We start from the raw sequence: 23,030 nt of genomic DNA on the forward strand, positions 1-23,030 counted from the left end.
TCAGGCGCTTTCGGGACCAGCGAGTCTGGGCTCCCCCATGCCTAGCAGCGCCCTGCGCTTTTCAATGTTCTCCGGGGCTTCCCCTCCTGCTCTTTCTGATCAGCGCAAACCAACACTACAGCACTTCTCAGAACCGGAGTCCACCCCACCGCAGGCCGAAGCATCTCTTGCACGCATGCAGGCAGGCAGGCAGCGCCTCGCGTCTGCCCTGCTTGTAAAAGAAGTAAATCTTCTCGTCTCGTTGACCTTTCTTCACTGTGTCCCGCCCTCGCGGATATAGGAAGTTACCTCAGAGGAGGGCGGGACACAATGAAGAAAGGCCAACGAGACGACGAGAAGATTTACTTCTTTTACAAGCAGGGCAGACGCGAGGTGCTGCCTGCCTGCAACTCCGCTTCACAAATTTTTTTTTTTAAACGCAGGGTGGGAGCAGCAGGAGCGGAGCACCCCCCACCTGCTGACACCCGGGGCGGACTGCCCCCACCGCCCCGCCCTTGCTACGCCACTGATTCAGGCCCAGCATCTCAGGCCTCGACAGCCCCATCCTCAGAAGTCCCAGCTGGCTCCCCAATCAAAGCAGGGCACAAACTTTTGACTGGCTCCAGCAGAACATAGCTGCTCAATGAGTATCTATCCTGGACAGCTTACCGGTCAGAAGAAGGCTCACTTTTTACCAACGTAGATGGTCCCTTGTAACCTCTGACCATTTTCCAAGTTTCCAAGTTTATTTAGGCTTGATATACCGCTCATGGGAAATCCATCAAATACAAATTTAGTACATAATATTGAGAACAGAATAGAATTCAATTCAAGACAGGAAAAAGGAGAGAGGATATTTGTGGGGGACCAGAGAGGGTGTAGGTCTTGGGAAAGAAGATAGGACACCATTACAAAGCACTGCCAGAGGCAATATTGAACAGGTAATCCTTAAGCTGGGCTGTATTTGATCCCTTGCTGATTTTGTAAGTTTGCCCACTGACAAAGACATGAGCAGCCCATAATTGAAGGGTAGGTTATTGGTAACAGTGAGAGATAGCACATCACAAATTAAATCCGGAAAATCACATTGTGGAAAGTATATGAATTTATTTGCATTCTGCAGAGGGAAATAAGTATTTAATCCCTCTGGCAAACAAGACCTAATACTTGGTGGCAAAACCCTTGTTGGCAAGCACAGCGGTCAGACGTCTTCTGTAGTTGATGATGAGGTTTGCACACATGTCAGGAGGAATTTTGGTCCACTCCTCTTTGCAGATCATCTCTAAATCATTAAGAGTTCTGGGCTGTCGCTTGGCAACTCGCAGCTTCAGCTCCCTCCATAAGTTTTCAATGGGATTAAGGTCTGGTGACTGGCTAGGCCACTCCATGACCCTAATGTCGCCAAGGGAGTCGGCACCGGGAGGACCGCTCACCATCCATCCAGGAGGTGTCGGTGCGCTATACCCCGGACAGCCCGGTACCGCCTTCGCGCCTGGAACAGATTCTGACCTCGACGCCTGCACCGGCTTCTCAGTCTTTCTCCATAGCCGCTCTGCACGAGAGTCTCCGGGCCGTACTTCCAGGCATCCTGGAAGAGCTGTTACGTCCTTCTCCTTCGGTACCGGGGGTGCGTGCACCTCCGGTGCCGTCGAGTGAGGCGACGGCTGGCTCTTTGCCCGGGGTGAGGTCCTTCGGCTGCCTCCCAGGTGGACTCCCCGACGACGTCGGGGGAGGGAGCTTCGCCGCTCCCGGCCAGGGAGTCCACCTCTCGACGCTCCCACCGTGGCCGTGTTTCCACGGAGTCGGAACGGGCGCGGCTTCAGACACAGGTTCGTGAATTTGTGTCTGATACCGATGATGAGGCCTCGTGGGAGGCGGAGGAGAACATCAGATATTTCTCTGACGAGGAGTCTGATGGCCTTCCTTCTGACCCCACTCCCTCCCCTGAAAGGCAGCTTTCTCCTCCCGAGAGTCTGTCTTTCTCGGCCTTTGTCCGGGAGATGTCTACGGCCATCCCCTTCCCGGTGGTTGCGGAGGATGTTTGAGCTCTTGGACTATCCTTCTCCATCTAAGGAAGCGTCCACAGTACCCATGCATCATGTCCTAAAAAAGACATTGCTGGCGAACTGGACCAAACCACTAACTAATCCCCACATTCTCAAGAAGATAGAATCCCAGTATCGGATCCATGGGGACCCAGAACTGATGCGCACTCAGTTGCCTCACGACTCTGGTGTGGTGGATCTGGCCCTGAAGAAGGCTAAGAGTTCTAGGGAGCATACTTCGGTGCCCCCGGGCAGAGACCCCAGAACCTTAGACTCCTTTGGGAGGAAGGCCTATCATTCTTCCATGCTCGTGGCCAAGATTCAATCATACCAGCTCTACACGAGCATCCATATGCGGAACAATGTGCGGCAGCTGGCGAATTTGGTGGACAAGCTCCCTTCTGAGCAAGCCAAGCCGTTTCAGGAGGTGGTCAGGCAGCTGAAGGCATGTAGGAAATTCCTGGCCAGAGGGGTATATGATACCTTCGATGTTGCGTCCATGGCCGCTGCTCAAGGTGTGGTGATGCGCAGACTGTCATGGCTGCGTTCCTCCGACCTGGAGAATAGGATCCAGCAGCGGATTGGGGACTCCCCTTGCCAAGCGGATAACATTTTTGGGGAAAAGGTCGAACAGGTGGTAGAACAGCTCCACCAGCGGGATAACGCTTTCGACAAATTCTCCCGCCGGCAGCCTTCAGCATCTACCTCTTCAGGTAGACGTTTTTATGGGGGAAGGAGGGCTGTTCCCTACTCTTCTAGTAAGCGTAGGTACAATCCTCCCTCTCGACAGCCTGCGGCCCAGGCTAAGCCCCAGCGCGCTCGCTCTCGTCAGCAGCGTGCGCCTCAGCAAGGCCCCACAGCTCCCCAGCAAAAGCAGGGGGCGAGCTTTTGACTGGCTCCAGCAGAGCACAGCCGATATCAAAGTGTCCGTGCCGGACGATCTGCCGGTCGGGGGGAGGTTGAAAGTTTTTCACCAAAGGTGGCCTCTTATAACCTCCGACCGTTGGGTTCTTCAAATAGTCCGGCAAGGATACGCCCTCAATTTGGCCTCCATGCCTCCAAATTGCCCACCGGGAGCTCAGTCTTTCAGCTTCCAGCACAAGCAGGAACTTGCAAAGGAACTCTCCGCCCTTCTCAGCGCCAATGCGGTCAAGCTCGTGCCACCGGGGCAAGAGGGGCTGGGATTCTATTCCAGGTACTTCCTTGTGGAAAAGAAAACAGGGGGGATGCGTCCCATCCTAGACCTGAACAAGTATCTGGTCAAAGAAAAGTTCAGGATGCTTTCCCTGGGCACCCTTCTTCCCATGATTCAGGAAAAAGATTGGCTATGCTCTTTGGACTTAAAGGATGCTTACACGCATATTCCGATACTGCCAGCTCACAGATAGTATCTCCGATTCCGTCTGGGAACACATCACTTCCAGTACTGTGTGCTACCCTTTGGGCTCGCCTCTGCGCCCAGGGTGTTCACGAAGTGCCTGGCTGTGGTAGCAGCAGCGCTCCGCAGGCTTGGGGTGCACGTGTTCCCTTATCTCGATGATTGGCTGGTGAAGAACACATCCAAGGCAGGAGCTCTACAGTCCATGCAGATGACTATTCGACTCCTGGAGCTAGTGGGGTTTGTGATAAATTATCCAAAGTCCCATCTTCTCCCAGTACAGAGACTCGAATTCATAGGAGCTCTGCTGGATTCTCGGACGGCTCGTGCCTATCTTATGGAGACAAGGGCCAACAATCTGTTGTCTCTCGTCTCCCGGGTGCGAGCGTCCCAGCAGATCACAGCTCGGCAGATGTTGAGATTGCTTGGCCACATGGCCTCCACAGTTCATGTGACTCCCATGGCTTGTCTTCGCATGCGATCTGCTCAATGGACCCTAGCTTCCCAGTGGTTTCAGGCTGCTGGGGATCTAGAGGACGTGATCCACCTGTCCACGAGTTTTCTCGAATTCCTGCATTGGTGGATGATTTGGTCCAATTTGACTCTGGGACGCCCTTTCCAAATTCCTCAGCCGCAAAAAGTGCTGACTACGGATGCGTCTCTCCTGGGGTGGGGAGCTCACGTCGATGGGCTTCACACCCAGGGAAGCTGGTCCCTCCAGGAACAAGGTCTACGAGCGGTCTGGAACGCTCTGAAGGCTTTCAGAGATCGGCTGTCCCACCAAATTATCCAAATTCAGACAGACAATCAGGTTGCCATGTATTACATCAACAAGCAGGGGGGCACCGGATCTCGCGCCCTGTGTCAGGAAGCCGTCAGCTTCCATTACGGCATGTTTCTCCAAGCCACATATCTGGCAGGTGTAAACAACAGTCTGGCTGACAGATTGAGCAGGATTATGCAACCTCACGAGTGGTCGCTCAACTCCAGAGTAGTGCACCGGATCTTTGAAGTGTGGGGCACCCCCTTGGTAGATCTCTTCGCATCTCGAGCCAACCACAAGGTCCCTCAGTTCTGTTCCAGGCTTCAGGCCCACGGCCGACTGGCATCGGATGCCTTCCTCCTGGATTGGGGAGAAGGCCTGCTGTATGCTTATCCTCCCATACCTCTGGTGGGGAAGACTTCGTTGAAACTCAAGCAAGACCGAGGCACCATGATTCTGATTGCTCCTTTTTGGCCGCGTCAGATCTGGTTCCCTCTTTCTTCTGGAGTTGTCCTCCGAAGAACCGTGGAGATTGGAGTGTTTTCCGACCCTCATCACCCAGAACGAAGGGACGCTTCTGCATCCCAACCTCCAGTCTCTGGCTCTCACGGCCTGGATGTTGAGAGCGTAGACTTTGCCTCTTTGGGTCTGTCGGAGGGTGTCTCCCGTGTCTTGCTTGCTTCCAGGAAAGATTCCACTAAGAGGAGTTACTTCTTTTTATGGAGGAGGTTTGCCGTCTGGTGTGACAGCAAGGCCTTAGATCCTCGCTCTTGTCCTACACAGACCCTGCTTGACTACCTTCTGCACTTGTCTGAGTCTGGTCTCAAGACCAACTCTGTAAGGGTTCACCTTAGCGCAATCAGTGCATACCATTACCGTGTGGAAGGTAAGCCGATCTCAGGACAGCCTTTAGTTGTTCGCTTTATGAGAAGTTTGCTTTTGTCAAAGCCCCCCATCAAACCTCCTACAGTGTCATGGGATCTCAATGTCGTTCTCACCCAGCTGATGAAACCTCCTTTTGAGCCACTGTACTCCTGCCATCTGAAGTACTTGACCTGGAAGGTCATTTTCTTGGTGGCAGTAACTTCAGCTCGTAGAGTCAGTGAGCTTCAGGCCCTGGTAGCCCATGCTCCTTACTCCAAATTTCATCATAATAGAGTAGTCCTCCGCACTCACCCTAAGTTCTTGCCGAAGGTTGTGTCGGAGTTCCATCTGAACCAGTCAATTGTCTTGCCAATATTCTTTCCCTGTCCGCATTCCTGCCCTGCTGAACGTCAGCTGCACACATTGGACTGCAAAAGAGCATTGGCCTTCTATCTGGAGCGGACACAGCCCAACAGACAGTCCGCCCAAATGTTTGTTTCTTTTGATCCCAACAGGAGGGGAGTGGCTGTGGGGAAACGCACCTTATCAAATTGGCTAGCAGACTGCATTTCCTTCACTTACGCCCAGGCTGGGCTGGCTCTTGAGGGTCATGTCACGGCTCACAATGTTAGAGCCATGGCAGCGTCAGTGGCCCACTTGAAGTCAGCCACTATTGAAGAGATCTGCAAGGCTGCGACGTGGTCATCTGTCCACACATTCACATCTCATTACTGCCTGCAGCAGGATACCCGACACGACAGTCGGTTCGGGCAGTCGGTGCTTCAGAATCTGTTTGGGGTTTAGAATCCAACTCCACCCCCCCTAGGCCCATTTTTTATTCTGTTCCAGTTAGTTGGATAAGTTGTTAGGTTAATCTCAGTTATGTCCTCGCCGTTGCGAGACCCAATTGACCATGTTTGTTGTTTTGAGTGAGCCTGGGGGCTAGGGATACCCCAACCGTGAGAACAAGCAGCCTGCTTGTCCTCGGAGAAAGCGAATGCTACATACCTGTAGAAGGTATTCTCCGAGGACAGCAGGCTGATTGTTCTCACGAACCCGCCTGCCTCCCCTTTGGAGTTGTGTCTTCCCTTGTCTTTGTCTTGCTACATACGGGACTAACGAACATGAGCCGGTTTGGGCGGGAAGACGGTCGCGCATGTGCGGTGCGCATGGGCGCGCGAGGGCTAGCAAACGTCTTTGCTAGTGAAGATTCCGATTGGAGGGGGTGCCGTGGACGTCACCCATCAGTGAGAACAATCAGCCTGCTGTCCTCGGAGAATACCTTCTACAGGTATGTAGCATTCGCTTTAATACAGATATCAGAAATTAAAACAGATCTTTCATTTACCTCTGAGCTGTGGGTTTTAAGGGGTGTCACCAGATGTGGCTCTTTTGGAATCAGGGGTGGCCTTTATGGTAGACATATTATTGTATGATCTTGTGCACATCTGTGCGTGTTCAGTGGCCTCAGGCATGTTAGATCATAGAAATTGGTCAGCTGATGCCTACTCTTGAGGTGCACCTAAGCAACCTCCCATTCCATGGCCATCTGCCCTTTGGCGAGAATCTGGAGCACATTAAGAACCTTGGGGAGGACAGGGCGTAGTCCTCTACTGTATCTGTGGGGAGGATCTGGTATAACTGGAGCCACCTCTATTCCAGTAAGAGGACTTATTTTCTTGCTTCATCAGGTGTGCAGAGAAGCCAACCCTTATGGGGAGAGGGGTGCAAAAAGGCTGGGAGCTCAGACCTTTTCTGCTTCATCAACCCTGCTGGAGAGTCTGGGTTCCTATTGAGATTCAGCATGTCTCCTCTGCAGTGGAAATGGTAGGAGACACGTTTGGCCTGTTTCACAGGGAATGAACCTTTGTTACTTCCAATCAATGTGTCCTGAAGATGATTCAGCTTGGCTATGCATTTGAGTTCGTAGAACCTATTTCATCTGCCTTTATGGTGTCTGCTGTAAGGGAGACTTTGCATTGTCTTCACATTCTGAGAGCCATTGAGCCAGTGCCATCACTGGGGTGCAGACAGAGCCATTACTCAATTTATTTTGTCATCCCCAAGAATGGGGGGACATTTTGGTCAGTTCTGGATCTCAAGGGGGTCAGTGCTTCCTTAGGAGTCCAGAATTTCTAGTGGAGACTCTTTATTAGGTGATCTCAGGAAGAGTGATCATGTTTAGCCTGGCCACAGCCCCTCAGATCTTTACCAAGATAATGGTTGTAGCTGTGGCATTCATTCGCAAGGAAGGGATCAGAATGCATCCCTGCCTCAACGATTGGTTGATTTGATCCAGTCTTGAGTAAGAAGCCTGGAAGATGATGACTTGGATGGTGTCTTTTCTGCAGAACCTTGGCTGGGTGGTTAATTTTATCAAGTGTGACTTGTAACCAGTTCAGGTCTTTGAGAATCTGGGGATATGATTTAATATCTGTTTGGGGTTGATCTTCCTTGCACAAACTTGAGCAAGTTTTAGTCCGAGCTTCAGATTTTCTGTGCACTCCCATCTCCAAGATCTTGGGTTTAATGTGAGCAAGTGCAAAGTGATGCATGTGTAATTAGACTCTGGAATCCGTTACCAGATAATGTGGTAAAAACAGTTAGTATAGCAGGGTTTAAAAAGGATAACTTCTTAAAAGAAAAGTTCATAAGCCATTATTAATATGGACGGGGAAATTTTACGGCTTATTTCTAGGATTAGCAGCATAAAATGTACTGTTTTGGGATCTTGCCACGTACTTGTAACCTGGATTGGCCACTGTTGGAAACAGGATGCTGGGCTTGATGGACCTTTGGTTTGTCCCAGTATGGCAACACTTATTTTTTATGTTACAGTTCCATGGCAGTGTCCCTGGAGGTTGTTCTGTGGGCAAGGGCCAGATGCAGCCTTTACAGTGTGTTCCTTTGGTCCTTGCAGTTTCACTAACATAGTAACATAGTAGATGACGGCAGAAAAAGACCTGCACGGTCCATCCAGGCTGCCCAACAAGATAACTCATATTTGCTACTTTTTGTGTATACCCTACTTTGATTTGTACCTGTGCTCTTCAGGGCACAGACCGTATAAGTCTGCCCAGCACTATCCTCGCCTCCCAACCACCGGCTCTGGCACAGACCGTACAAGTGTGCCCAGCACTATCCCTGCCTCCCAACCACCAGTCCCGCTTCCCACCACTGGCTCTGGCACAGACCTTATAAGTATGCCCAGCACTATCCCCGCCTCCCAACCACCAGCCCCGCCTCCCGATCTTGACTAAGCTCCTGAGGATCCATTCCTTCGGCACAGGATTCCTTTATGCTTATCCCACGCATGTTTGAATTCCGTTACCGTTTTCATTTCCACCATCTCCCGCGGGAGGGCATTCCAAGCATCCACTACTCTCTCCGTGAAAAAATACTTCCTGACATTTTTCTTGAGTCTGCCCCCCTTCAATCTCATTTCATGTCCTCTCGTTCTACCATCGTCCCATCTCCGGAAAAGGTTCGTTTGCGGATTAATACCTTTCAAATATTTGAACGTCTGTATCATATCACCCTTGTTTCTCCTTTCCTCCAGAGTATACATGTTTAGTTCAGCAAGTCTGTCCTCATACGTCTTGTAACGCAAATCCCATACCATTCTCATAGCTTTTCTTTGCACCGCTTCAATTCTTTTTACATCCTTAACAAGATACGGCCTCCAAAACTGAACACAATACTCCAGGTGGGGCCTCACCAACGACTTATACAGGGGCATCAACACCCCCTTTCTTCTGCTGGTCACACCTGTCTCTATACAGCCTAGCAACCTTCTAGCTACGGCCACCGCCTTGTCACACTGTTTTGTTGCCTTCAAATCCTCAGATACTATCACCCCAAGATCCCTCTCTCCGCCCATACCTGTCAGACTCTCCCCGCCTAACACATACGTCTCCCGTGGATTTCTATTCCCTAACTGCATCACTTTACATTTCTTCGCATTGAATTTTAATTGCCAAACCTTAGGTCATTCTTCTAGCTTCCTCAGATCCTTTTTCATGTTTTCCACTCCCTCCGGGGTGTCCACTCTGTTACAGATCTTAGTATCATCCGCAAATAGGCAAACTTTACCTTCTAACCCTTCGGCAATGTCACTCACAAATATATTGAACAGAATCGGCCCCTGCACCGATCCCTGAGGCACTCCACTATTCACCTTTCCCTCCTCCGAGCGAATTCCATTCACCACCACCCTCTGGCGTCTGTTCGTCAACCAGTTCCTAATCCAATTCACCACTTCAGGTCCTATCTTCAGCCCATCCAGTTTATTTAAGAGCCTCCTGTGGGGAACCGTGTCAAAAGCTTTGCTGAAATCTAAGTAGATTACGTCCATAGCTCGTCCCTGATTCAGTTCTCCTGTCACTCAATCAAAGAATTCAATGAGATTCGTTTGGCACGATTTCCCTTTGGTAAAACCATGTTGTCTCGGATCTTGCAACTTATTGGCTTCCAGGAAATTCACTATCCTTTCCTTCAGCATCGCTTCCATTACTTTTCCAATAACCGAAGTGAGGCTTACCGGCCTGTAGTTTCTAGCTTCTTCCCTATCACCACTTTTGTGAAGAGGGACCACATCCGCCTTTCTGCAATCCATTGGAACCTCTCCCGTCTGCAAGGATATATTAAACAAATCTTTAAGAGGACCCGCCAGAACCTCTCTGAGCTCCCTCAATATCCTAGGGTGGATCCCATCCGGTCCCATGGCTTTGTCCACCTTTAGCTTTTCAAGTTGTTCATACATACTCTCTTCCGTGAACTGTGCTCTATCCACTTCAATCTCATTTGTACTTTTTCCAGTCCATCGCGGTCCTTCTCCAGGATTTTCTTCTGTGAAAACAGAAGTATCTATTTAGCAAATTTGCTTTTTCTTCATCATTATCCACATAGCGGTTCGCAGTATCTTTTAGTCTCACAATTCCCTTTTTAGTCATTCTCCTTTCACTAATATACCTGAAGAAAATTTTGCCACCCCTTCTTACATTTCTAGCCATTTGTTCTTCCGTTTGCGCTTTCGCCAGACGTATCTCTCTCTTGGCTTCTTTCAGTTTCATCCGGTATTCCTCCTCGTGTTCCTTTTCTTGAGTTTTTTTGTATTTCTGGAACGCCAACTCTTTAGCCTTTATTTTCTCAGCCACTTGCTTGGAGAACCATATCGGTTTCCTTTTTCTCTTGCTTTTATTTACTTTCCTTACATAAAGGTTCGTGGCCCTATTTATAGCTTCTTTCAGCCTTGACCACTGTCCTTCCACTTCTTGTATTTCCTCCCAGCCCATCATCTCCTTCCTCAGGTATTCCCCCATTGTACTAAAGTCAGCACACTTGAAGTCCAGGACTTTGAGTTTTGAGTGGCCGCTCTCCACTTTAGCTGTTATATCAAACCAAACCGTTTGATGGTCACTGCTGCCCAGGTGGGCTCCTACTCGGATATTTGACACGCTATCCCCATTTGTGAGCACCAGACCCAGCGTCGCTCCCTCCCTCATGGGTTCCGTCACCATTTGTCTGAGCAAAACACTTTGGAAAGCATCCCCGATCTCTCTACTTCTTTCCGATTCCGCAGATGGAACCTTCCAATCTACATCCGACAGATTTAAATCTCCCAGCAAGAGCACCTCTCTCTTGTTTCCCAACCTTTGAATATCTGCGATCAGGTCTTTATCTAATTCCTCCAATTGTGTCGGAGGTCTGTAGACAACACCCACGCGTACAGAGGTTCTATCATCTCTTTTGAAGGTGATCCATATCGCTTCTTCCTTTCCCCAGGTCCCTGTCATTTCGGTCGCCGTGATATCATTTCTCATATATAGAGCTACTCCTCCACCTTTACGACCCTCTCTATCCTTCCTAAATAGATTATAGCCTGGTATGTTTGCATCCCATTCTTGGGAACCATTAAGCCACGTCTCCGTGATTGCAACAACATCTAAGTCTGCCTCCAACATCAGGGCTTGAAGGTCATGAACTTTATTGATTAGACTGTGAGCATTTGTGGCCATCGCTTTCCATATACATTTCCTGGTATGTGCTTCAACATTTGTGATTTGGGGATGTCTTTTATCTTTGGGTACCTTCACATCCTTTTGTTCCAACTTCATTTCTTTCTCTTCTGCCTCAGTTCTATTTTCAGGATCATCACCGTGCTGTAATGGAGCAAAAGAATTCTGTAGGGGCAACACTTGTGAGGGCGGATGTTTTTGTGTCACATAACGAAGTCTGCCTGAGCCACCGTGAACCATCTATTCTTAGGTAGTTTTATTCTTTGAGGCAGTGGTGAGAAGTTGGTATGATTCTGTGCAGTCTTAGAAGTTTGCTTTAAGTGCATTCAATTCCTGTTTTACTTTACTGAGCTCCTGTTTTAAACTAGATAGCTGAAGACAGATAGGACAAGCCTTAAGTCTCCAGATGATTGGCCTTGAAACAAAAGCACCACAATTATTACAGAGAATAAAAGTCATCCTGATTAGTTGAAATGAGTATGAATAGGTGTACTATGTTGGGGTGAACAGTCTGTAAGATTGCTTGTGTATGACTGATGAGTAAAGGTAATGAGTTTTGGCTTGTCTATAATTGAGTGGAAAATCCTGGGGTGGGTGGGATGTGGGGAGGGTGGGTGGGACTATAAGTGCCAGTGATTCAGCTAGTTGCTGTATCAATGAAAGTTCTCTAGCAAGTCTGATCAAGGAATTTTCAGTTCAAGATTAAACTTTCAAATTCCCCTGGAATATAACTTTTGTAAATCAATCTAAATATTCCCAATAACAAAAGCAACCTTGTAACCACCAATTTCATTTTTGAGTTCTTTCATTACCCCAGGGTGCATACCATCAAGTCCAAGTGTTTTACTGCTCTTTAACTTGTCAATTTGGATCAGTATGTCTTCCAGGTTCATTGAGATTTGTTTCAGTGCTTCTGTATTTCTGGCACAGGAAGGTCTCTTACATCCTTCTCAGGAAACATAAAAGCAAAGAATTCTTCCTTGATCATCTACACTGACCTGCACTTTAAATAGTTATATCCCTTACTTACAGTTTACCAGCCAACATTTCATGTGCTTATGTGACTGTTCTCATTACAGTGTTCATTAAGAGAATATCACAGTGTGGCACTGAGATATGCATTTGATGTTTTTCCCTGCATTTTTTCTCATCAAGGAACTGTGTCTGGTGGCATGGGTGAACACATAATTGCTGAGAGAGGAGGAAAAATGGGACGCAACCTCCATGATTTAGGGATCAATACTAGAATGAACATGGCACATGTGAAGGAAAGCAAATCAGGTAAAGTTGGCTAGTGTATTTTTTTTTCGTATGTTCTATCGGCCATGTTCAATGTAACAAGAGTGTTTTTCAAAAGCCATTTACACAGGCAAAAGCACTATTTAAAAAATCCCCCACCCTGTGTGTGAGTGAAAAGTATACATGTTGGTCTATAGTTCATGTACTTTACTGTCATTCAGTGGAGGTGCTTTTGGGTGTAAGTAGGTTTTGGTGCTACTAATTTGGGTGCAGAACCCCGACCCGGGTCACAGGGATAAACCACACACTCCTCTCCAGAGGTGGTACACACACACACACACACACACACACACACACACACACACCGTACTCAAGTCCTAGGTCGCCTGCAGTGAAGCTTGGGAGTGAATCAGTTGTCCAGAATAGAGAGAGGAGTTATCTTCGAGTATGGGTCTGTGAAGGGGCAGGCCGAACCGTATTTTCGAAAAAATGGACGTTTTTGAGCTGGGTGGGTTTTTTTTTTCAGCGATAATGGAAACTAAAAATGTCCTAATCCGAGCCATTTGGTCGTGGGAGGGGCCAGGATTGGTAGTACACTGGCCCCCCCGATATGCCAAGACACCAACTGGGCACCCTAGGTCAGTGCGGTGGACTTCAGAAAAAGCTCCCACATGCATAGCTCCCTTACCACGGGTGCTGAGCTCCCAACCCCCCTCCCCCAAAACCCACTACCCACAAATGTACAAGACTACCATAGCTCTTAGGGGTGCAGGGGGCACCTACATGTGGGTACAGTGGGTTTTGGAGGCCTCCCATTTACCAGCACAAGTGTTACAGATGGGGGGGGGGGGATGGGCCTGGGGCCACCTGGCTGAAGTTCACTGCGGTACCCACTAAAAGTGCTCCAGGGACCTGCATACAAGCAGGCCTCTAGGACTGGTTGCTGCTATATAACATTGGCACACCAGTTGACACCTGAAGACTAATCTCTCCAAAAACGTCCTTTATTGGAATAACCGCCTTTACTCACAGTTAACTGCAGATCAGAGGTTGTGCCCCACTGGCAACGAGTCTCCCTGGTACTGAGATGAGCCGTAGGTCAGAGCTGGCAGAATGCTGTACAATGCCCTCTTTCAGCCACATTCAAGGTAAGAACTAAGTGCTGTAACGTGGCTAACACAGGAAAGGGAACTAAAACTGGCATAGACTACAACAGGAAACACAACTGGGCACACACTGACCTAGTAGGCAGGTGGAAAAGCACCATGGGAGAAGAGCCTACCAACTACCAACATCGTGAGACTGTAACACAAGCTATTGAAATCACGGAGCCCAATACCCTACACCCACCACAATGCAATGCTGATGTGACCCTGTACTGCACTTGAGAGCCACATCTGACACAGGGAAAGGCTGTGAGAGGATCAAACATATTCTGCTGTCATGGAGGTGGGTACGGCATTTGAGGCTGGCATACAGGCTGGAAAAAAAGTTTTTAAAGTGGGGTTTTTTTGGTGGGAGGGGGTTAGTGACCACTGGGGGAGTCCGGGGAGGTCATCCCCGATTCCCTCCAGTGGTCATCTGGGCAGTTGGAGCACTTTTTTGGGACTTCGTGAAAAAAAAGGGTCCAAAAAAAGTGACCCAAAATCGCGGTAAAAACGCCTTTTTTTTTTCGATTATCAGCTAAAGACGCCCATCTCTCCTCGGCTGATAACCACATCCCAGTTCCGCCTCCACCACGCCTCCGATACGTCCCGTCAACTTTATTCGTTTCCGCGATGGAGTGCAGTTGGAAACGCCGAAAATCGGCTTTCGATTATACCGATTTGGGCGCCTTTGCGAGACAAACGTCTATCTCCCGATTTAGGTCGCACTATAGGCGTTTTTCTCTTTCGAAAATAAGCTGGATAGTTATATATAGTTATATATATATATACAGTGCAATCCGCTTAAGTGCAAGGGTCTGGGACCAAAGAAATACATGCAGTTAACTGGAGTGTGCACTTAACCGTTGTGACCCAAAGAAGCTTGACATCTGATAAACATATGTACAGTACTGTTTGTTATACTTACAGTATACAGTCTCCGTTAACTGACGTTATACAGTCTCTGTTATCTGACGTTAAGCTTACTTAAAGTAATCAGTCATAGTCCTCTGTATACTCTTGTTTCTGTGAGTTCCATAGACTACGTCTGCCAGACGGTAAAAACTTTCATAGCACTGATATCCAGTGGCCTCCAGATAGGCCCGCACGGTGTTGAGACTCTTCAGCGTTTTTGCAAAAGTGACAGGAGGTTGTTGAATTTCGTCAGCATGTGCCTCGCTGCTCATTTCATCATCTGTTTCATCATCAGCCGGTGCCTACGTGTAGGCGCATATCTGGACATTAGTGCTGTCGTCAGCTGTTTTTAGATCGTAGTCAACAGTTACGTACTGATGAAACTCCTCTTTCCTTGTCATCAAGCAGATGAAGCCATTACGTATGGGTTGTGTCCATCAACCAGCAGGGGGAGATAGAGAGTACTCAACTTTTCACAGTGCCTCATGGCCAGCTCCACTGCCTCTTCAGTGTTCTCTATCTCCCCAAGCAGGGTGGCTGCAGCTTCTTCAAGCTCCATCAGAAATCTGCCTGGGGGTGGCTCCTGGCTTGCCAATTGTTAGCCGGGGTGTTAGAGGCTATAGCAGCTTCACTTTGAAGGCACATAGGTCAGCCCTTTCCCTGCCTTACCCATGCCCCCGTGGATGTGGACATATTAGCTTGCTTTTCCCTGTCCTTTCCCACTCAGTGGATGCAGGCACATTGGTTCGCCTTTCCCTGCCTTTCCCTGCCTTTCCCACTTATCTGAGCCTCCGGAGTGTTTTTATTTACCTCTTTTGCCTCTGCTTTCCTCACAGCGTTAAAAAAAAAAAAAGTCGCGTCGCGCTTTAGCGCAGCGATCTTGGAAAAGAGGTTTTTTTCTTGAGATTCTTCTGCAGGACCGGAGCTGTGATACTCGGTCTAGTGAGGTAAGAGTGTTTTCTGACTCCTCCGGGGTGGGCCCGCGATCGGGACGTTTTTGGCGCGAACTGCCATTTTTTGAATTTTACCGCCGTTTTCGGCGATGGCTGCGGAGACTGTAAAGCGCTGTTCTAAATGTGGCGAGCACAAATCAGCAGTGGGGCTCTGTAATTTGTGCTGTACAGATGGTAGAGCCGACCCGAGCATGGCGAGCGGTGATCTTTTGCGCTCTGAGCTGGCAGCGGACGCCATTTTGGATTTTCCACATGGCGCGGCCTCCGTTGCGACGGAGAGCCCTGAATCTGGGGGAGGGGGGGTCCTCTGAGTGAGGCTAATAATAGAGCTGATAGCCCTGGGCAGGATCTGGGCGGTCAGGGAGCGGTTTTCTCCCCTGATTTTTGTTTTAATGCTGCATAGGGCGTACATGCTTAAAAGAGCTCTTCCACAGGGTTCTTCGGACCCTCTGTCTGCCCCCCCCCCCCGGTGGATCCTGGCCTTTTGGAGTTGGCTTTGCCTGTTTCTTATCCTCCTGATAAACGCAGAAGAGCTAATTCCCCTACTGAGTGTGGCGCACCCTCCTTTTTCCCCTCCGTGGTCGGGCTATGAGGATTCTGAGGGGTCTGGCAGAACTTCTTGAGCTGAGGAACCAGAGTCGGGTGCAGAATTGCCACAGGAGCTTGATGATCCGTCTGCGGTGAGGATTTTCCACCGCGAGGAGCTGCCAGCGCTTATTTCAGATGCCTTACAAGCCCTCTCAATTGAAGATCCTGGGAGTGGCACAGCCTCCTCTGTTAATCCAAGGATGGCTAGTACCAGAAAGCCTGCTCGAGCCTTTCCTTTGCGTGACTCCATCCAAGAGCTTATTTTGGCTTAATGGGCTGACCCCGAGGGACCTTTGAAGGTTGCCAGGGCTATGAGGCAATTATACCCTCTGAGTGAGGAACATTTGGCTCGCTTTGCAATGCCTAAAGTAGATGCCCTTCTCTTACAGACCTCGCTTCCATGAAGCTAGAAGGTACCGCCCGGGGCGTGCTGCTGGGTTCACTTCGCGTGCCCGCTTTCAGCAGAGAAACTCCTTTCGCTCGGACAAACGTTCCGCAGCTGCCGGTTCAAGGCCTGGAGTTCAGGGGCGACCCTCTCAATGATGGTGCGCCGGCCCCCTCCTCATTTCCTGTCATCGGAGGAAGACTTTCCCTCTTTTTCGAGGAGTGGGCCAAAATCTTCGCAGATCAGTGGGTCTTGGACCTGATCAGAGACGGATACCGAATAGAATTCGATGCCCCGGTGAGAGACGTGTTTGTGGAGTCCTGATGCGGTTCTGCCGCCAAACGGGTGGCGGTAGAGGAGACTTTGCACAGTCTGTGCCAGATAGGGGCTGTGACCCCGGTGCCTCCCGCCGAACAAGGTCTAGGCCGCTACTCCATTTACTTTGTGGTGCCACGAAAAGGCGGGTCTTTTCGCCCGATCCTGGACTTAAAAGAGCTAAACAAGGCCTTAAGAGTGCGGCATTTTCACATGGAAACCCTGTGCTCTGTCATTGCGGCGGTACAGCCAGGAGAGTTTCTCACGTCTCTGGACCTGAAAGAAGCTTACTTGCACATACCAATTTGGCCCCCGCACCAGAAGTTTCTGCGGTTTGCGGTGTTGGGAAAACATTTCCAGTTTTGGGCCTTGCCTTTTGGCCTCGCCACAGCTCCCCGAACCTTCTCCAAGGTAATGGTGGTAGTAGCTGCCTTTCTCAGGCGAGAGGGTATCCGGGTTCACCCGTACCTAGATGACTGGCTCATCAGAGCAGACTCAGAAAAAGAGAGTCATCTAGCTACAGCCAGAGTGGTTTCAGTCCTTCAATCTCTGGACTGGGTCGTCAATATGGCCAAAAGTTACCTGACCCCCTCGCAATCTCTAGAACTAGTAAAAAAGCCCCGTTTCTGATGCAAATGAAACGGGGCCTAGCAAGGTTTTCTTCGGAGTGTGTGTCCCTGCCCTCTCTCCCTCCCCCCTCCGAGTCCAGTCCTTCAGTGTTGTTTCCTGCTGTTCTGTGTTTTTGTTACAGAGAGAGTGAGGGCATCTCTCTCCCCTCCCCCCTCTGAGTCCTTCACTGTTTCGTGGGATTTCGTGCTGTGCTGTTTTCCTTCACTCATGGGGAAACCGGATATCTCTGGCGCTTCACACTTCCGGCTGGAGGCTTCAGTGGTGCCTTTTATATATATAGATATTTGGGGGCCAGGTTTGACACAGCCTTGGGCTATGTGTTTCTTCCCGAGCAAAGGCGGTGCAAGCTTCAGAATCAGGTCCGTCTGCTCCTGAGGATGCCCCACCCGCGAGCTTGGGACATTGTCCAGCTGTTGGGATCGATGACGGCCACCTTGGAAGTGGTGCCATGGGCGAGAGCGCACCTGAGACCTCTACAGTATTCTCTACTTCAACGATGGTCTCCATTATCTCAGGATTATCAGTGCACACTTCCTTGGCTCCCTGCAGCCCGCCTCAGTATGGAATGGTGGCTCTCGGACAGCATGTTGCGGCGGGGAATGCCACTGGCGCTCCCCGATTGGTGCCTAGTGGTGACAGATGCCACCCTGAAGGGTTGGGGCGCACATTGCCAGGGGAAGCATGCCCAGGGTCTGTGGACGCCCGACGAGTCGGAGTGGTCTATCAACCGCCTAGAGTTGAAAGCGGTGTTTCTGGCTCTTCTGGCCTTTCAAGTGACCCTGGAAGGATTGGCTGTCCGAGTGATGTCGGACAAAACGACAGCAGTGGCCTACATAAATCGACAAGGCGGCACTCAGTGCAGAGCTCTAGCCGCGCAGGCCGAACAAATTTGCCACTGGGCCGAGCTGCATTTACAGTCCCTGTCAGCAGTTCACATTGCAGGTCAGAGCAACGTGCAAGCCGACTATCTAAGCAGGCATCAGATCGATCCAGCGGAGTGGGAACTAGCAGACGATGTATTCCTGCAGGTATGTGCCAAATGGGGCAAGCCAGTGATGGATCTTATGGCGACCAGTTCCAATGCCAAAGGCCCGTGCTTCTTCAGCAGATGGAGGGATCCTCGCTCTGCCGGGTTGGATGCCTTGGCTCAACCCTGGCCCCTGGGCTTGCTGTATGTTTTCCCTCCGTGGCCCTTGATAGGGCGGGTGCTCCTGCGGATTCGGCTGCATCCAGGAGAAGTGGTGCTCATCGCCCCGGATTGGCCCAGGAGGCCTTGGTATGTGGACCTCCGACAGATGCTGTTGGAGGCTCCCTTTCCGTTACCTCTGGTTCAGCACCTGTTGTCACAGGGTCCGGTGGCCATGGAGGACACCTGCCGCTTTGGTCTTATGGCATGGCGATTGAGAGGGCGCAATTGAGAGATAAAGAGGCATATTTTCAAAGCACATAGCCTTCCAAAGTTCCATAGAAACCTATGGAACTTTAGAAGGATAAGTGCTTTGAAAATATGCCTCCATGGCTACTCAAATAAGGTAATTTCCACTCTCCTGCAGGCCCGTAAGTGCTCCACTTCCGTGGCTTATGCCAGGATTTGGCACCAGTTTGAAGTCTGGTGTGTTTCAATAGCGCTTTCTCCGTTGCGGGCTCCTGTCTCGCCGATTCTGGACTTTTTGCAGGATGGTGTACACAAGGGCTTGGCCTATAATTCCCTGCGGGTGCAAGTGGCAGCATTGGCCTCCCTGCGTGGCAAGGTTGAAGGCGTGTCCTTAGCTGCTCATCCAGATGTGGCACGGTTTCTTAGAGGGGTGCTTCGGCTCCGTCCTCCCGTGCGGGCACCTTGTCCAGCTTGGAACCTGGGGTTAGTATTGAAGGCCCTTCAGGGGGCTCCCTTTGAACCGCTTCGGCGTGCTTCAGAGAAAGATTTGACACTGAAGGCCGTCTTTTTAGTGGCCATTACCTCGGCGAGACAGGTGTCAGAGCTCCAGGCGCTGTCCTGTAGAGACCCTTTTCTGCAATTCTCAGAGTCAGGGGTCACGGTTCGGACCGTGCCTTCCTTCATGCCTAAGGTGGTTTCAGCGTTTCACCTAAACCAGCCTGTTTTTCTTCCCTCCTTTGTTGAGGAGGAGTTTCCAGATTCATTTGGGCAGTTGCACCTTTTGGATGTGCGCAGGACTCTGTTGTAGTATCTGCGAATTACAAATTCTTTCAGGACCTCTGATCATCTTTTTGTGCTGTTTGCAGGTCCTCGCAGAGGGTCTTCAGCATCTAAAGCCACTATTGCCCGTTGGCTCAAAGAAGCTATCTTTTCAGCATATCTGCTGTCTGGCCGGGCTCCGCCTGAAGTCTTTAAGGCACATTCCACAAGAGCAATTTCCTCTTCCTGGGCGGAAACTGGAACACTATCTCTTCATGAGATTTGCAGTGCTGCAACATGGGCTTCTAAGCTTTCTTTCGCCCGACATTACAGGCTGGATGTGGCTGCCAGGAGGGATGTGCGTTTTGGAGCACAGGTGCTAGCGTGTGGTGTGGCTTGTTCCCACCCTATTTAGGGATTGCTTTGTTACATCCCATACGTAATGGCTTCATCTGCTTGATGACAAGGAAGGGAAAATTAGGTTCTTACCATGATAATTTTCTTTCCTTTAGTCATAGTAGATGAAGCCATGAGCCCTCCCTGTATGATTGTCTGTATTGCAGTGATTCTGATTTTAGGTGCTGTTCTTGTTTTCCTGAAGTTATATTCCTTCCTTGGGGAGTCGGAAAACAATCTTCAGGATTCTTGTTACAGTTATAGGAGGATGAGTTCATTCCCTCCAGTTCATGTTTTGGGAGGATGAGTTTATTCCCTCCAGGAGGCTGCAAGTATTCCCTCCGTTTATACAAAGTGGAGGACGAGTTTATTCCCTCTAGGAGGATGAGTTCATTCCCTCCTTTTTTTGAGTTTATGCCCTTGTTAAGGGACCATCATTCGCTGTGAGGAAAGTTCATGTTATTCCCATTGCGGTTTGCCATACTGCTTTGGAAGCTTTAAATACTGGAGAGGCAGTGGAGCTAGCTGGCCATGAGGCACTGTGAAAAGTTGAGTGCTCTCTATCTCCCCCTGCTGGTTGATGGACATAACCCATACGTAATGGCTTCATCTGCTATGACTAAAGGAAAGAAAATTATCATTTTAAGAACCTAATTTTCCCATAGTAACACTGGCTGGGATGTCAGTAGCCTGTTCATCTGACGCGTTTGCAGCAGCTGCATCTGTTTCGTTCCTCTTCACATTCCTAACAAAGCTTGCCCGCTTGTAGCAGTTCACAATGGTTGCCTGTGTAACATGGTTCCAGGCTTCTTTCTGCATATGTAGGGAATCCAACAGTGATAGATTACGAGCCAGTTCAACAGCACATTTATCCTTGCTAGTCTGGTCATCCATAAGGCTCATCAGACAACGTAGCACAAGAGCTCGATAATGTTGTTTGAAATTGGCTATTATGCCCTGATCCATATGTTGGATCAGAGAGGAAGTGTTTGGTGGCAGGAAGACCACCTTGACGTTAGACAGCCTGACATCATCACTGTGTGCAGCACAATTATCACAAAGCAACAAAATCTGACGCTTTTGTGCCCGCATTCTAGTGTCTAATTTCTTTATCCACTTCTTCCAAATTTCCCCAGTCATCCATGAATTTGCGTTAGCCTCGTTGACACAGGAAGTCATTTAACATTTTTGGAAGCAACAGGGCTGTTTGCTCTTTCCAGTGACGAGTGGTTCCAACTTCTCATCCCATCCATATCGCAGCAAAGGAGGATCGTCAGTCGGTCATTCGACGTTTTACTTCCTGTAGTTTCGGCTTGTTTGAATGCAAATGTTCCATCAGGAATCGCTTACCAGTAGAGACTGTTTTCATCAGCATTGAAAATGTCATCAGCATTGAAAATGTCAAGAGGTGCAAACTCGTTCAAGATGGTAGGAAGAACATTTCCTTCCTTCTGCTGGTCACACCTGTCTCTATACAGCCGAAGATTGCTAGGCTGTATAGAGAGAGGTGTGACCAGCAGAAGAAAGGAAGTGTTGATACCCCTGTATAAGTCACTGGTGAGGCCCCACCTGGAGTATTGTGTTCATTTTTGGAGGCCATATCTTGCTAAGGATGTAAAAAGAATTGAAGCAGTGCAAAGAAAAGCTACAAGAATGGTATGGGATTTGCATTGCAAGACGTATGAGGAGAGACTTGCTGACCTGAACATGTGTATACCCCAGGGGCGTAGCTAAGGGTGGGCCTGGGTGGGCCTGGGCCCACCCAAACTCAGCTAAGGCCCACCCAGTTTCTGTGACCGCCAATCACAGCTGCAATCAGTCACATCACGTACGGACGTGCAAGGAAGCCTCCAGGAGTCAGTCCAGGAAACAAGCAGCAGCTCTCCTGCAGCGCCGATCTTTACTGGGAGTGTGTCGCATTGGGAGTCAGGCATTGGGGCGGGTCGGCAGGGACCAGCTTCGGTGGATGACGTGGTTGCGGCGCCACATACCTCAGGATCTGCCATGCCATCCTCAGCTCGCGTCGCTGTCGCGGTTGCGATCGCGTCAATTCTGCAGTGCTGCGATGATGGTGATGCCTGCCTAGTGACCCTGCAGCCGGTCTCCCTCCAAGCCGTGTTAGCCGTAGGTAAGCACAGCATTGAGCTCCAGGACTCAACAAGGGGCAAAATCGGAGAGTTGAGCTGTTGAGCAGTGCTAGAGAAATCGGGTTCACTCACTGTAATCAGCTTGGGCCTCCTTTCCAGGCAGCACTTTGCACCAGGTGATCTTGGGCCTCATGGGGGGGGGGGGGGGGTAGACCTCTGCAGGGAAGCTCAAAAAGTTGTTTTGTGTAATGCTGATGGGCTTCTGAGTGGGGGTGGGCTCTGTCTACATTTCCCGGGTTAAAAAGTAAAGTTTTGTATTTCATTCATGGTGGGTTTTTGGGTGGAGATGTTAAAAAAAAAAGTGTTTAATGCTAATGTGCTTCTGTGTGGGGGAGGGGGTAGGGCAGGGCTGATGCCAGACTATGGGGTAGGGGAGAGGTCAAGGCTGATGCCAGGGTAAGGGGGTAAAGCCACATTGAGCCTGCAAATAGGTGGAAAAATGTGGGATACAAATGCAATAAATAAATAAATAAATAAAAATAATAATAATAATAAAGGGATAGGGTAGGGCTGGCACTAGTTACAGAGAGGGGTGGGGGTAGGGAAGGTTAGGGCTGATGCTGGGTTATATGGATGGAGGAGTAAAGAAGGGAAGGGTAGTACTGATGCTGAGCTATAGGGAGGGATGGGGAGTAGGGAAGGGTAAGGCTGATTTTGGGCTTCAGGAATAGATTGGGGGGATAGGAAGGGTAGGGTAGGGCTGATGCTGGGCTATGGGGATGGATGGGGGGTAGGAAAGGATAGGGCTGATATTAGGCTACAGGGATGAATGGAGGGGGGGTCCTTTATTTTGTAATTGATCAAGATTGATCTGTGTTCTGCATGTGACTGAGGTGAGAGATTCTGCTGGCATGTGGTTAGTGTCAGGATCTATATCTCAGTCTGACTTGTCTGGCGCTGTTGTGTATATTCACTGCTTCCTTTTTAAAGATACTGTCATTGGTATTTGTGAGTTCAGAATCGTTGTTGTTTAGGTTTGCAGCATAGACTCTGAGAAGCTTCTTCGCAGGATTTAGTGTTACTTCACTAAGTATCTGGCAGTGAAGGAATTTTGTGTTGCTATTATTAAGGTGCTCCCAGAATTTGGATATATTTTTCCTATGGAAAGCTGTAAGAGGAAACGTTTTGTATGCTACA

General features: G+C 49.5%; 1 protein-coding gene across 1 annotated transcript in view; it reads left to right on the plus strand.

Annotated features, from left to right (window-relative positions):
- Window positions 1-23,030, plus strand: part of PIWIL4 (piwi like RNA-mediated gene silencing 4) — a 455,470-nt gene that overhangs the window by 54,034 nt on the left and 378,406 nt on the right. The window contains exon 3 of the mRNA XM_030200207.1: window positions 12,202-12,327. Coding sequence (XP_030056067.1) covers window positions 12,202-12,327 — 126 coding nt within the window. The remainder of the gene's footprint in view (window positions 1-12,201; window positions 12,328-23,030) is intronic.

Source organism: Microcaecilia unicolor, chromosome 4, assembly GCF_901765095.1.
Source record: "Microcaecilia unicolor chromosome 4, aMicUni1.1, whole genome shotgun sequence".
NCBI lineage: Eukaryota > Metazoa > Chordata > Amphibia > Gymnophiona > Siphonopidae > Microcaecilia > Microcaecilia unicolor.